The sequence below is a fragment of the Panthera pardus genome, unplaced genomic scaffold, assembly GCF_024362965.1.
Source record: "Panthera pardus isolate Hobbes unplaced genomic scaffold, ASM2436296v1 HiC_scaffold_6, whole genome shotgun sequence".
Lineage (NCBI taxonomy): Eukaryota > Metazoa > Chordata > Mammalia > Carnivora > Felidae > Panthera > Panthera pardus.
The window spans coordinates 41787213-41804232 of record NW_026526991.1 but is presented as its reverse complement, the minus strand read 5'-3'; the positions used below and the strand labels follow the sequence as shown (position 1 = coordinate 41804232).

General features: G+C 35.2%; 1 protein-coding gene across 10 annotated transcripts in view; it reads right to left on the bottom strand.

Moving 5' to 3' along the window:
* OSBPL8 (oxysterol binding protein like 8) overlaps window positions 1-17020 on the bottom strand; it is a 153113-nt gene that overhangs the window by 102858 nt on the left and 33235 nt on the right. For 4 of the 10 annotated variants that reach the window (XM_019455158.2, XM_019455159.2, XM_019455163.2 and 1 more), the window contains exon 2: window positions 2616-2724. In XM_019455158.2, the coding sequence (XP_019310703.1) occupies window positions 2616-2657 (42 nt within the window). In that variant the 5' untranslated portion in view covers window positions 2658-2724. The other 6 variants (XM_019455160.2, XM_019455161.2, XM_019455167.2 and 3 more) reach the window with 3 other exon arrangements.

Below are 17020 nucleotides of genomic sequence, written 5' to 3'. Positions count from 1 at the left end.
GGGAATGCAAACTGGTGCAGCTATTCTGGAGAACAGTATGGAGGTTCCTAAAAAAATTAAAATCAGAGCTACCCAAGGCCCAGCAATTGCACTACTAGGTATTTATCCAATGGATTAAAAAAAAAAAATGCTGATTCGAAGAGGCACATGTACCCCAATGTTTAGAGCAGCACTATCGACAATAGCCAAAGTAAGGAAAGAGCCCAAATGTCCACCAGCTGATGAATGGATAAAGAAGATGTGGTGTATATATATACAATGGAGTATATTACTCGGCAATCAAAAAGAATGAAATCTTGCCATTTGCATCAACGTGGATGGCACTAAAGTGTATTATGCTAAGCAAAATCAGTCAGAGAAAGACAAATACAGGATTTCACTCATATGTGGAATTTAAGAAACAAAACAGATGAACATAGGGGAAGGGAAGCAAAACCAAGAAAAACAGAGGGAGGCAAACCATAGAGTCTCTTATACAGAGAACAAACTGAGGGTTGCTGGAGGGGTGTTGGATGTGGAGGTGGGATAGATGATGGCCATTAAGGAGGGCACTTGTTGGGATGAGCACTGGGTGTTATATGTAAGTGATGAATCACTAAATTCTAGTCCTGAAGTCATTATTACACTATATGCCAACTGGGATTTAAATAAAATTTTAAAAATTAAAAAAAAAGAGTTTACTAATATTTTAAAAACCAGTGCATGCAATTTTTAAGAACACTACTAACTCATACTGACATGCTGCTCATATTTTCAAAGAACTTTCCGGTTTCACTAGATCATACTGTCCCTATCAAGTAGTCAGAATGAGTATGCCTGCCTATATATTTTTCTATTGTAGTAGAATATTTGCCTCAACATTTTAGGAAGAAAAACTGAGATTCTGAGAAAGTATAAAGCCAAAATTACCGAATAGCCTAGGCTTTTTTCAATGTTTTATTGCCTCTCCTGCCTTGTATTTACCTTTTTGGAGAGAAGGGTTAATATAGCTAGTTATATCAACAGTAGTAGCTTTTATTTATTGGATATTTATAATGTCTCTGACTTTGTAATAGGCACTTTATAGATATCTTATCTCAATTACAACTTAAAACAACTCTAGAAGGTAGATATTACTATCACCTTTATATAATAGATGAAAAAACTGAAAACCTGGAGAATTTAATTAATTACCCAAGTTATACAACTAAGCAAACGAGGTTAGATTTTAACATGCAGCTAAATGTCTACAGAGCCCATGTTCTTATCCACTTCTCCTAGATCTAATCAGTAACCAGCTTAGGCTGTGCAGTTCAAAGGTGATATTTTATAAATAGGTAATTCAAAAGTAACTCTCAAGATTAGTTTCAAAAACAGAATATTTCAGTAGTTTACAATGAAATTATTGGTAGTATTACAATGAAATTATTGGTAGTATTCTCCCTAAAATAAGCTACAATATTTCACAGAAGCTTAATGAAGACAAAGAAAATTGTCTCATTGCTTTTTAAATATCTTGCCCAAACCTCTCAGTATCAACAGGAATTAGATTAAAAATGAATAAAACTTTATTAATACAGCACCAGTGTTCAGTAAAGAATTTAATACTACCTGTTTAGATATTAGTTTAAAAGATAACAAATTTAAAGCAATTCTATTCAGAAAGACAGGTACGGAGTCAACACATTAGTGGAAAGTACTCAGAGACACCTCTTAAGCTGTGAGCTCTTAGAGAAGATAATTAGCCTCCAGTTTAGAGCCCATTTCTCTATCTATAAAAGTAAGGATAAACAAATACCTACCTTTAATGGCTGTTGTGAGGACAGTCTGACAAGGTATACACTTAGAGAATAGCAACTGTTGTTACTACTGGCATTTTTATTATCACTAAGAGATTAAAAATATTTCAGCTAAAAGAAGTTAAGAAAGCCCATTAGTTTTAAATAAAATATCTATGGCAGAGTAAACATGTTCTAAGAGAAGGCTTTAATCTTAACTTTTTGCTGAAATCAGAGCGAAAATAAAATAAGCTACCATCAGTTTTCCTTTTATAATCACTGTGATAATAACCTTCATAAAACAAATTACTTCCAGGTCCATTTTATTTTCTATTAACAAATTATTTTAAAGTTTAACTTTTTTTGACCCTTTAAGAAACTAAAACAAGTTTAAACCAGAAATCCAAAAAAGGCTGGGAACAAAGTAACACAAGTAAACAAAAGTGCATTTTGCTATCAATCATTAGACTATTCTTACATTTGAGCCTGAACGAAGGACATTCACTAAATTAAAATTTATAAACATCTCAATATAATAGTGGCTTTCAATTCCACAGCAATATGAAACACACAAAAATCGGCCTCTGCATTAACCCAAAGAACCTACCATCCCAAGGGCTGGAACCAAGTCAATATAAGTAAGCAGAGAAAGATATAGGACAGAAATATCAGAAAACTGGGTTATGCTTCAATAAGTTTTAAAATATGTCATTTTCATATGAGCATAGGAGTTAAAGTGTTACTTTAAAATTCTTTTAAGTTTGTTTTAAATACATTTTTAAAATAAAACGATGGCTTGTATCAAACACTTTACAGCTAGATGATAGTACCTTATTATGCTGTATTTGAACCACTCACCAAAGTTTGATCAGGTTCTCCATCAGCCAAACCTGCATCCATAGTGAAAGAAGGTAAGTTTACGCGTCTCTTTCCATTAATCTTTAGCCATCCTGTAAATATGGAAATCCTAGAAGAAAAAAATTACATGTATTAGGACTAGTATAAAACTGTGATAAATGAGAAAAAAGAAGGATTAAGTATTTTAGGAGAGAGAAATTACTTTAGGCTGAGGTAATTGGGAAATCCAATAATGGGAAAAACAGATTTTGACATGGGCCTTGAAGAATAGTGAAGGTTCAGAGAAAAATGGAAGAAGGACAGACAATATTCCAAGTGAAGAGGCATAGCAAGAGCAAGGTTACAGGCAGGAGACTGTTCAATGTTTAAAAAGATGTTTAAATCTACTTTACAATTAAGGAAATAAAATGTTCTTTTTTCATGATTATATTGGCAAAAACTTTTAAAAAGTGTGCTAATATCCAACACTGACAAGAATGTAGGAAAACAGGTATTCTCATACTTGTGTGAGAAGAATATAAATCATAACAATTTTTAGAAAGATAATTTAAAATATGTACACTTTAATCCAGTAATTTAGAGTCTAATAATTATGCCATATGTACTTGTTTATATAAATGCACAAAGATATATAAATACATCCAACAAAGTAACAGATATGATGGGAAGAACTGGAACAACCTTAATGTCAATCATTAGGAGTTTGCTTAAATTATACTATATACATACAATGGAACATCATGCCAGCAACTTCTAAAAATGAAGAAGGTGTTTTTACATACTCTTTATGTATTTACTTCATATAAACTAGAGAGAAGGCCACATTAGGTGGAAAAGGCAAATTACAGAACATTATTGATAAAATACTCTGCATTTTCCCAATTTTACAATGAATATGTATTACTTCATAGTTATTTTTATTTTGAAAGTCTTACAAGCACGTCTTTATCACAAGTCTTTTTCTTCCGAACTTTGTAAACAAAACCTCCAAGTTGAAGTCTTTTTTTTTTAATGTGCATTTATTTTGAGAGAGAGAGCAAGCACAAATGGGAGAGGGGTAGAGAGGGAGAGAGAGAATCCCAAGCAGACACCATGCTGTCAGTGTAAAGCCTGATGCGGGGGGGCTCAGATCTCACCAAATGCGAGATCATAACCTGAGCCAAAATCAAGAGTCAAGATGCTCAACCGATTGGGCTACCCGTGTGCCCCCAAGCTGAACTCTTATCATATAAAACTACATATATTCAAAAGCCTCTAATAAACTCTCTAATAATTCTTCCTTAAAAGAGCTAATGAAACCAAAATCAACAAGTCAGCAGAATTCTAGTCATTTCTTGAAGTTCTAAAATCATTTTGTTTCTGCAAGTATAAAATAGCTTCACTGAAGTGTAAATGCTGGTGAAAATACTTCTTAACTGGGATTTGGAGGGCTGTCATTTGGTTTCTCTCATATAAACAATACAATTAGCCCAAGCTAAGTGAACTTGCAGTTTATAAACCTTAAGTATACTTCCCCACTATATGTATTACAATGCACCGTAATTATTTATTCTCATGATCTAATTCTCTTCAGGGACAAAGACTGCATTTTACTGATCTGTCTACCCAGTGCTGGTTCATGGTAGACATTTCATAAACATTTGTTGCACTAAACTGTCACTTCAATTACCTATATGAATAAAAAATAATCCAAAACAGATGATACAAAAATTATTTATGTCTATGTGATGCACACTATAATTCATGTTTGAATACTGACACACATATTCTAGAAATTGGCAATATTAAAAACAAAACGATAAGACACCCACTGGAAGCTTCAACTTCAAAAATATTTTACTGGGGAGCCAGGGTGGCCCAGTCAGTTAAGTGTCCAACTTCGGATCAGGTAATGATCTCACGGTTCATGGGTTTGAGCCTGCATCAGGCTCTGTGCTGACAGCTCAGAGCCCACAGCCTGCTTTGGATTCTGTGTCTCCCTCTCTCTCTCTGACCCTCCCCTGCTCATGCTCTGTCTGTTCTGTCTCTCTCTCTCTCTCAAAAATAAGTAAATATAAAAATTTTTTTTAAACTTTACCAATTTTTTCATCTTATCCATTCCATTCTAAGGATTCCTTTATTACTAGACATTATATTAGGCACTTAAAATGCATCAATGAAGGAGTTCCCCTCTACTTGGTAGATGGGATACTGCCTGATTCATAAATCATTTAATAAAGCCAATTAGATCTATAAAATAAAATTAAAATAGAGATGCCCAGGTGGCTTAGTCAGTTGAGCATCCGACTTCAGCTCAGGTCATGATCTCACAGTTCGTGAGTTCAAGTCCCACATCAAGTTTTGCACTTATACTGCAGAGCCTGCTTTGGATTCTCTGTCTCCCTCTCTCTCTCTGCCCCTCCCCCACTCTCTCTCTCAAACATATATATTTTTAAAAATTATGTAAAATAAAAATACATCAATAAACAAAACAAAGCCCTACTCTCATGGAGCTTATATACTAGGAGACAAAACAATAAATACAATAAATTAGAAGTTATATGTTAGAAAGTGATGCTATGAGGACAGGCTTGGTGGCTCAGTCAGCCAAGCATCCAACTCTTGATTTTGGCTCAGGTCATGATCTCACGATTGTGAGATCAAGCCCTGCATCAGGCTCCAAGCTGGGTGTGGAGTCTGCCTGGGATTCATATTCTCTCTTTCTCTCTTTCTCTCTCTCTCTCCTTCTGCCCCTGCCCTTCTCTGGCGCTCTCTCTCTCTCACACACACACACACACACACACACACACACACAAAGCACACACATGTGCGCGCACGCTCTCTCCCTCTCTCCCTCAAAAAAAAAAAAAAAAGAAAAAAAAAGGTGATACTAGGAGAAAAAAATAAAGCAGGCTAAGAAAAACCAGGAAGGAAAGGGTTACAATTTTAAGTCAGATATTTATGGAAGGTCTCATTGAAAAGATGACATTTGACCGAAGATTTGAAGTAGGGAGGAAAATAGCCACGTAGATATCTGAAAAAGAGTTTTCAGGTCAGAGGAAATAGCCAGTGTAAATGTTGTAAGTGACTAACTTGTAAGTCTGAGGAAAAGCAAGAAAACCATGTGGCTAGAACAATGTGAGCAAAGGGAATAAAGAGCAGCAAGAGATATGATCACAGAGGTAAGGCCTGAAGGACTGAAAAGATGGCCATCAGACAAGAAGAAGACAGATGGGAGAGCAAGGTTTTTTTTCTTTGGGGGAATTTGGGAGGGGGTAAACGGGTGTTTGGTTTGGGGCATGTTAAGTTTGAGAGGTCTATTTGATATTCAAGTGGGTATGTTGAGCAAGCAGTTGGAAAAAATATAGCACCGTGAAGATTCAGATAGCAAAATGAGGGGCAAAGTTTTTGAACACGTTTAGTTTTTAAAGACATGAATGTATTCTTGGTATCAGGTATGTGATAAATGTTTGTTAGCCTGTGAATAGCATATAGATACTATACTTCTCAAATGACTTTTTTAAACCAGTATTTGGTTTTGCAGTAAGTTTATAATGAGATTTGATTCCATGAGGAGTATTTTATACTTTAGCAATAGGCAGCTCTCGAAAGCTTTATGAAAACAAAACAGTAACAAAACCATACATGACAAGGAATATGTAAAACAGAAGTCACAAAATGTAAGGCAACTGGCTGTGGTTTTGGTTCTTCTTTCCAAACCAGTATTTCAAAATGTATACATAACAATGGAGTTTTAAGACTAGTCCTAACACTATGGAAAATGTGGCAACACTGAGGAATGACTGATTACAGCTGAGCAGCAGCCAACTACTCGACACAGGTAAACATTCTCCAGTTTGCACCCACCTCTCACACAATATTTGCATCTGTACTTTTCATTGCTTCCCTCATTTTTTGCTACCTGCCTAGGTTCTGTAAGTGCTTGAGTTCTGACCACTCATTTAAGGTAACCTGTACAGAATCTTGGCTAAAACAAAGAAACACATTCAATAACATACACAACTGCTTTCAGTAGAGCAATTTTGTAAGCTCCCATTTTGGATTTCTTCTATCAGCCACCATCCTTTCTGTGACTAAGTTTTCTACCTATGCTTTCTGAGCTATCCCTTCTAGTACCTAATGATAGTAAAAGCCTTTACTTATATATCAAGAACTTGTCCTGTCAGTCCTTCTGCTTGTCCCTAATGCTCAAACCCCACTGATTGTTAAAAAGGCCTTTCTCAGTCCTACCTCCCTAAAAGCTACCCTCCTCTATTTTACCTCCATTGGAAATTTTCTTAAATATTCATGCTTCATTTCCTCTATTTCGTTCCCCTGACTTCATGCCTACATGTATTATGTTGGTTCTACACCTAGGTTAATCTGAAGCACAGATGTATGTGCATATATGTGTGTGTTGTACGTATAGCTTTTGATAATTTTAATTAATGTTTTCTTGACTTTATCCCAATTTATGATTAAAACAAATACTATGCCTTCCTTGACCATCACTGCCTGGAAATATGGATTTCCTGCCAATATAATTTTCACTTAACTGTACCTTCCCATGCTATATTAAACAAAAGGGCAACAATGGACATCCTTGTCTTATTGCTGATCTTAGGGGGAAAGCTTTCAGCTTTTCACCACCAAACAAGATGTTAGCTGTGGGCTTGTCATATATGGCCTTTATTATACTGAGGTACATTCCCTCTATATCTGCATGTTGAGATTAAACGGATGCTGAACTTTGTCAAACACTTTTTCTGCATCTATGGAAATGACCATATGATTTGTATACTGGAGTTTATTAATATGGTATATCACAGTGACTGATTTGTAGATGTTAAACCATTCTTGCAGCCCTAGAATAAACCCACTTGATGATAGTGTATGATCCTTGTGATGTATTATTTCAGTTTGCTAATATTTTTTTGAGGATTTTTGCATCTATGTTCATCACGGATATTGGCCTGTAATTTTTTCTTGTGGCATCTTTGTCTGGTTTTGGTATCAGGGCAATGCTGGCCATATAAAATGAATTTGGGGAAGAGTCCTCTCCTATACTTTGGAAGAGTTTGAGAAGGATTGATATTAACTCTTCTTTGAATGTTTGGTAGAATATACAAGTGAAGCCATCTGATCTTGGACTTTTGTTGGTAGGAAGTTTTTAAATCACTAATTTGATCTCTTTACTAGCAACTGATCTGTTCAGATATTCTATTTCATGAGGATTTAGTCTTGGTAGCTTGTATATTTTTAGAAATGTATTCATTTTTTTTTCTAGATCGTCCAATTTGTTGGCATATAATTATAATTGTTCCTGGTAGTCTCTTACAATCCTTTGTATTTCTGTGGTGTCAGTTGTAATTTCTCCTCTTTCATTTCTAATTTTATTTGAGTCCTTTTTTTTCTTAGTAAGTTTAGCTAAAGGCTTGCCAATTTTGTTGATCTTTTCAAAGATGCAGCTCTTAGTTTCAATGATCTTTTCCACTGTCTTTTTAGTCTCCATTTCATTATTTCTGCCCTAATCTGTTAGTTCCTTCCTTCTACTAGTTTTGGGCTTACTTTGTTCTTTTTCTGTTTCCGTAAGTGTAAAGTTAGGTTGTTTATATGAGATTTTTTCTTATTTCTTCAGTGAGGCGTTTATCACTATGAACTTCTCTCTTGGAATGACTTGCTGCATCCCACAAATTTTGGTATATTTCTATTTTTGTTTCTCTTAGGTATTTTTTAATTTAAAAAATTTTTTTAAATATTTATTTATTTGAGAGAGAGAGAGAGAGAGAGAGAGAGAGAGAAAGTTCAAGTGGGGGAGGGGCAGAGAGAGAGAGGGAGACACAGAATCCGAAGCAGGCTCCAGGCTCCCAGCTGTCAGCATAGAGCCTCACATGGGGCTCGAACTCATGAACCATGAGATCATGACCTGAGCCAAAGTTGGACGCTCAACCAACTGAGCCACCCAGGCGCCCCTTGAGGTATTTTTTAAAATTTCTCCTTAAAAGGGGCTTTTCCCCATGCTGTTAGACAAAGTAGAGTATATCTTCAAATAAAAAAAATAAAAAATAAAAAAAAAAAAAAAAAAAAAATTTCTCCTTGACTCAAATGGTCAGTCAGTAGCATGTTGTTTAATCTCCACATATTTGTAAATTTTCCAGTTTTCTTCATGTAAATAATTTCTGGTTTCTAACCACTGTGGTAAAAATAATGCTTGATATGATTTCAATACTCTTAAATTGATTAAGACTTATTTTATAGCCTAACATATGATTGATTTTGGAGAATGTTCCATGCGTACTTGAGAAGAATGTGCATTCTGTTGCTTTTGGATGGAATGTTCTATATGTCTACTAATTCCATCTGGTCTAAAATGTTTAAGGGCAATGTTTTCCTATTGATTTTCTGTCTGGATCATCCATCCATTGATATTGGAGTATTAAAGTCCCTTATTATCGTATTGCTGTCTACTTCTCTTTAGGTCTTGTTAATAGTTGCCTTTTACATACTTAAGTGCTCTCATGTTGGTGTATAAATATTCATAAATGTTACATCCTCCTGTTGGATTGATCCCTTTATTATATAATACTCATCTTTGTCTTATTACACTTTTTGTTTTAAAGTCTATTTTGTCTGATATAAGTATAGCTACTCCAGTTTTTAGTTTCCATTTGCATGGAATACCTTTTTCCATCCCTTCCCTTTCAGACTCTGTGCGTCCTAACATCTAAAGTGAGTCTCTTACGGAAGCATGCAGATCGGTCTTGTATTTTGTTCTTTTTTTTTTTTTTTTTTAAATCTATTCAGCCACTCTCCAATCTTTGGAGAATTTAATCCAATTACATTTAAAATAATCACTTTTTTAATTTTTAAAAAATAATTACTACCATTTTCTTAATGGTTTTCTGACTATTTTCATAATTCCTCTCTGTTCCTCTCTTCTCTTACTCTTCCTTTGTGGTTTGGTAACTTTGTTTTAATGGTATGCTTATATTCTTTTCATTTTTTGTGCATTTACTATCATTTTTTGCTTTGTGGTTATCATGAGGCTTACATATAACAACTTCTAACTACAGTAGTCTATTTTAAGTTGATAAGTTTGATCCAATTGTAAAGCTTAACATTTTTATACTCTTCCACAACCCTACCCCCCAAATTTAAAATTTAAAACCATGAGACTGGATGATATCTCCTGGGAATCTGTGCAGACAGAAAAAAGGACCAAGGTCAGATCTCTGAGGTACTTCAATATTAAAGGATCAATATTTATAGAATGAATCCCATTTTAATTTGCAGAACTGCTCATATAGTTTATGTAAAGACTGAATTAACTAATATAAAAGGCAAAGAAGATACACACACACACACACACACACACACACATAGTAAAAGTCAAATCATAACATGACTTTTTAAAAAGTCGGGGGGGGGGGGGGCACCTGAGTGGCTCAGTTAGTTAAGCGTCCGACTTTGGCACAGGTCATGATCTGGCCGTTCAGAGTTTGAGCCCTGTGTTGGGCTCTGTGTTGACAGCTCAGAGCCTAGCCTGTTTCAGATTCTGTGTCTCCCTCTTTCTCTCTCTGCCCCTCCTCCATTCACTCTGTCTGTCTCTTTCTCTAAAATAAGAATAAACATTAAAAAAAAAAATCTAAGGAATTAGGAAGCAGGAAAAGAAAGATAAAATTAAGGATAAGTGCCCTAAATTCCTTACCTTTGATAACAAGAAGTTGAGATAAGAGACGCTGCTAATAAGTCAAGAAACAAGTTTTTAGTATTTTCTTTCAAGCCAAAGATCACAACTAAAAATATAAAACAAAAATCCTAGAGGAAAGGTTGACTGACTAGTGGCCTAAAGTATAAGCACAATAATTTTCCCATCGTTCAGAGGTGAAAGTCAAAAGATGTTTAAGTGATAATAAGTCTAACAATTACAAAGTTTAGTTTTTTAAGTTAAAATGGTAATTAAACACAAATTTAATGGCAGGAGGCCCTAGGGAATAGGTTGAGAAGAAAGGCAATCTCTCCTGACACTTAAAAAAATTTTTCAACACTGTATGTTACTACTATAATCAAAAAGAAAGTCTAATAATTTTTTTTGCAGAAGAGTACAATATATCAAAATCCTGAAGGCTCCTTTCTCCAAATTGCCAGGCTAGAGCTAGGCCTGCATCCAAATTTAAACATAATTACTAGCTAAATTCAAAGTTTAAAGAAGACTTTCTTCTCTCTTTTGTTCTTTTTGTTATCAGTACTTTAGATGTTGTTTGGAAACCTGGTGCCTCGTTGTCTACACTTAAACTAAAAAAGTTCCTAGAAAAGGTAATTTTTATAATAATTCTTCTCTATTTTGGGCTTAAATTGCTATTTCAGTCACAGAAAAAAGGAATGATCAGCCACTAAGCAAAGCTAACATCTTTAACACATGTCATTTAATAGCAACAACCTTCTGATGCTATAATGAATGATGGCTGCTTCTGAAGGCATTGACAGGTTGTGTACGACTGGTACGATCTCATAGGATGCCCCAAGGTTTTTGTTTTGTTAAAAATGTAGCAAAAACAAAAATTCTCAAAAGCAAGAATGCTTATCAATGAACACACCATACTTCCAAAGAATAACACACCGAAAAGTAGGATTGGATTCAAGAATTTTAATTTCACTCACTGCCAATTTGGCAATAATAGGTTGCAAATAAAAACAATTTGGTTTGGGGTGCCTGGGTACCTCCATCAGTTAAGCCTCTGGCTCTGGATTTCGGCTCAGGTCATGATCTCAGCGTTCCTGAGATGGAGCTCAGTGTTGGGCTTTGTGCTGACAGCGTGGAGCCTGTCTGGGATTCCCTGTCTCTCTTCGCCCCTCCCCTGTTCTCACTCTTTCAAAAAACAAAACAAAACAGAAAAACATTTTGGTTTAGTTAGTCTGAACTAATCTACAGTATTTACACTAAGTCAAATCCTTAAGGTAAGCCTAATATGAGAAATTCATTACATAAATGTGATAGTTCCCAAAAAGCACGCCAGCACCAACATCCTATTCATAAGTACTTTGACAAGGATGCCTGGCTGGCTCAATCAGAAGAGCATGAGACTCTTGACCTGCGGGTTGTGAGTCCAAGCTCCACATGGGGAATAGAAATTACTTAAATAAAACTTAAAAAAAAAAAGCACTTTGACAAAAAATAAAAATCATGTAAGTGAATTGCTCAATTAGAGCAGTCTGATATATCCAAATGGCTTTCATCTAAATTATTGCAAGATATTGTAATATATACATTTCTTACAGTGTAATAATATTTTGGCACCTATGAATTATGTTAAAATTCCTTCCCCTCTAAACGTAACAAGAACAACAATGATGATGATGAAATACACAATATATAGAGTTCAGCCAAAACAATACCATTAGCAATTTGCCCAGAGGAAAACCAACAGCGTTGGACTAAGTTCAATGAAAAACAGAAAATCACTACTACCAAATTTCTAGCAAGTTACGAACCAAATTCTATTTCCCAATTTCTCTAGACCAACCATTAATATACCAACCATTAATATAATTCATAAAACTTATGGCTTATAAGCCTTTACTTATGTTGCTTCATGATCAATTATATGCCCTTTGTAGGGCTCAAAATACATTCATCAAATATTTATTTACTTCTTGTCACGTAGAGACACTATTCTGGATTCTGGACATATATAGAACAATAATCATCATTCCTGTCCTAGCTGAAAGAAAGCAAAATAAACTGACTAGTACGCTACAACATAATGAGCGTATGACAAAGCTACATGCATGATGTTACCTATAAAAACACATAAGGATATTAAACTCAGACTTTTGGAGGCAGTAGAGTAAGAATACAAAAAGCAAAAACAAAACAAAACACTTTGCAAAGCCTTTTTATATTAAATAAAACAAATTAACTACCAGAAATAGAATACATAAATAATCCTAACTAGAATTAATTAATGCAAAATCTTTTATAAATCTTATAATCTAATGGCTTTTTTAATTTATGCAGACTATTTTGAACTTAAGTTTTCATTTTTTTTTTTTTTGAGATTCATCTATTTGGCTTTGGACTTAGTGACAAACAAAACTAGTTTACATCATCTCCCAATCTATACTTAATTCTACAAAAACAAACAAAACTGAAGTAATCTCAAATAAATTACTATACAGTTTACAATCCGCCTAAAAAAAATACATGTGGGAAAGGAATATATCAGAAATGTAACTGCCTAGTTTAAAAATAAATAAACTTTGGTTACAGCAAGACTCTATCACATATAAATCCCTGGACATTTTGCACAGTTGGATACAGGGAAGAACGTATGGATAGAGCTCGATACTTCCTTAAAAGTATCAAGCCAACCTGCAGAAAACTGCGTAAGATACCTTTTACTATACATTCATACTTCCCTTTTAAAACTTCAAGAAAAAAACTATTCTGAAGTGAAATATCTAGTTTTATAGGTTTTAAAGGAAATAGCAAAATAGTACCCAGTAGCAACCAGACCCACCACCCAGTCTGTGATCTCCAGTATTTCTCATTAAAAGACACCAGGGCTTCCTGGAGAAATGGCATATTCTAGGTCTAAGACAACAAATGCACAAGGTGATCCTAGAGTATCTTACATTCCAGTATCTTGCATATCCAAGCAAGAATGCTATGAAAGTCTACCAGAGTTATATAGTGAAGACTCAGGAGCCACCTCAAAAGGGCTCCCAATAGCCAAAGACAGGACCACTTTGCAGAGAAAACTTATACCTACATAAGACAGTATGAAAGTCAAGGGGCTAATTATCCGATTCATAAAGGGTTCAAAAACAAGACAAACTAATGGCATAGAAATCTAGATAATGGTTTATCTTTGAAGAAGCTGTATGGGATAAAGATAAGGATGGGACAAGGAGGTTTCTGAGTGCTATCAATGTTCCATTTCTACGCTCTCTAGAATATGCTTCTGGAAATAATTATAATTTTAAAAATTTAGGTCTTAAAAACATTTTACGCTGATTATCTAATAGATAAAATTCTAATGATAAAGCTAAGTTATTAGTGTTTTATCAAATACTATGACAAATATTAAATATAAGTATTATCTACTTGTTGATGTATTCATTTATATTCTTCTATCATCTGGTACTTAAACTGTTTTCTAGTTTGTTTGTTTTTAATTTTAGAGGGAAAGAGCATGCAAGCAAGGCAGAGGGGCAGAGGGAGAGAGAGAATCTCAAGCAGGCTCCACACTCAGCACAGAGCCCAACAGGGGGCTCAAGCCCACGACCCTGGGATCATGACCTGAGCTGAAATCAAGAGTTGGACACAACCCACTGAGCCACCCGTGCACCCCAAAACTTGAACTGTTTTAAGAATGGTAAATGATATCTAATTGTATATACATATAGCACAAAAAGGTTATTTTTTTCTGAAGCAGATGAATATGGTAAATTTCAAATATTTGGCTTCAAGAACCTAAAAAATCAAAATGACATACAAGGAGCTTGCTTATAAGTTTAATAAAGACCACTAACAAAAAAGTATCAGTTTCCCCTATTACTTACCTTCCACATACTGTTCTATAAAACATCTCCGAGACAACAACTCAAAACAAAAGGCTACAAGACCCAAAATATGGGTAATTTCATCATTTTGAAAAGCTTTGTGATAAACTACTTGGCATTAACAGATACTATAAATGTTTTCAAATGAATTAATGCACTTGAAAAATACATACTAATATCACACTAATTTTAAAAAAAGAACAGACAAGACCAAATGGATTCCACTTCTTCTCTATTACAGAGGTATTTCCTTCTCTTTGCACTCAAAGTGCTTCTAGTACATCTGCCTTCTTCATTTAGATCCAAAGCCCCATAAAGACAGTTTATACAGAGCGCATGGTAAGTGCCAAGCATTATACTACCCCCAGGAGAGCCAAAGTACACAAAATACACATGGTCCATGACCTCAAGGACTTTACATGAGGTTATGGAAAATTTCTCATAGAAAATGTTTTAAGTTGGGACCTAAAGCATTAGTGGCAGTTAGCTAAGTAAAGAATGGCAAGCAACACATTCTCACCAGAGAATATGCATAAGCCCTTAGGCAGGAGGCCACTCACATATTCTCCCATACTTCCAGTAATACAGTGCATAGTAAATATCTCACATTATTGATAATAATCTGATAGAGGAGCGGTGTGAGAAGATGGAAGGGGGCAACGTGTATTCTGAATTTGATAACTGACATTTAAACATGCTATTTAGTTAGACGTTTTAAGAAATGAAAATCAACTATTGGTTTGGGTCCATTCAGTAGCTATTTCTATTCGCCACAAGGTAATGTGGAAGAGAAGCAATTAGAGTGGGTAAAATTTTGATGTTTTTCCTTCTCCAGAACAAGAAAGTTGTCAAAAAAATAATGTGTGAGGCAAAAAGAGCTACATTATTTCTTTCCATCACCTTATTCATTTGCCATTTTCTTCCTAAAAGCATTTCTTGTACTTTAAGAATCCAACAACAAGGTCCAAATCTCTCTTACACCTACTAAATCAGCACTTAAAATAGTGTGAATAACATCCTTAACTGTTTATAATACACACCGTGGGTTTTCACAGCGGCCAAATTCAATGCCTAATTATGCAAACATGCTGTGACTGTAAAGGAGTGTAAACAACAAGGCTAATGCTTCTGCCTACCAAAATGAGTTATTAAAAGTGGTGTGTGGCAGGGGGCATGTGGGTGGATCAGTTGGTTAAGTATCCAACTGTTGACTGTGGCTCAGGTCATGATCTCATGGTTGTGAGATCAAGCCCTCTGGCAGGGGCAAAGAGCCTACTAAGATTCTCTCTCTTCCTCTCCTTCTGCCCGTCTCCCCAGCTCACGTATGCGTGCACTCTCTCTGTCTCTAAATAAATAAAGTGGTGTGGCAAATGTATTGAAACTGGAACCATCTGGTGAGAATGTAAAATGGTACAAATGCTGTCACAAAGAATATAGATGTTCCTCAAAGACATTAAAACTAGAATTACCACATAATCCAGCAATTCCACTTCTGTGTATAAACTCAAAAGAACTCTAAGCAGAGTCTTGAACAGGTACCTGCACACATCCATGTTCACAGCAACATTATTCACAACAGCTAAAATATGTAAGTGTCCACTGAAGAATGGTTAAGCAAAATTGGTATATACAGTGGCCTATTATTCAGACTTAAAAAAGAAGGAAATTCTGGTACATATTACAACATGCATGAACCATGAAGACATTATGCTAAATGAAATAAATCAGTCACAAAAAACCCACAAATACTGTAGGATTCCGCTTATATGAGTAGTCAAAATCATAGAGACAAAGAAGAAGGTAGGATTCCAGGAGCTGAGAGAAGGGGGAATACAGAGTTACTGTTTAATAGTATACAGTTTTCGGTTTTGCAAGATGAGTTGTTCTGGAGATGAATGGTGGTGATGGCTGCACAAGCACTGAACTATCATACACTTAAAATGGTTAAGACCAGGGACCCTGGTTGGCTCAGCCTGTAAAGCATGCAACTCTTGATCTCAGGGTTGTGAGTTCAAGCCCCATTCTGGGCACGGAGACTACTTAAAATACATACATACGTATAAACATATATATAATTTTTTTAAAAAATGGTTAAGACAGCAAATTTTAGATCATGTGTATTTTACCACAATTTTTCTTAATTTGGTGGGAAAAAGCAGTGTGATTCCTTTCTTCCTATTTAGAAATAACTTAGAGATCAGATTCAAGACCTATCAACTTTCCTCAAAGATGACAGGTTTGACTGGTTCTATTTAGAAATAAATCAATTATGGTGGCACTGTGATCCCTTTCCATGACGCACTACTTATTCACACTGAATCATTTAAATCTAATGATCTCTTGTCTCATTTGTGCACAAAAGATCCTCCCCTTCCTATTAACAGGTTAAATCTTAAATCTTTCAAGTAAACTGGACTGTAACTTTGCTGCTTTTTAAGGACTGCTCATAAATTAAGTAGTTCTAGAACTCCTCAAGTTTTAGAAGAGAAAGAAAAGTTCTTAATAAACTAACACCTGAAAAAAAATGTCACAGGGTTAACGTACACTGATAAGGTCCTAAGCCACTATTTGACTTTTGTGAACTTTAAAATGTCTACTTCCGGGGCACCTGGGTGGCTCAGTCAGTTAAGCGTCTGGCTCTTGATTTTGTCTCAGGTCATGAAGTCACGGTTCGTGGATTTATGCCTGGCAGCAGACTCTGTGTTAACAGCATGGAGCCTGCTTGGGATTCTCTCTCTCCCTCTCTCTCTCTCTCTGCCTCTGCCCTGCTTGTATGCACACACACTCACTCACTCTCAAACAAACTTTAAAAAATAAAAGTAAAAAAATAAAATAAAATGTGTACTTTCAAAGTGAAAAAA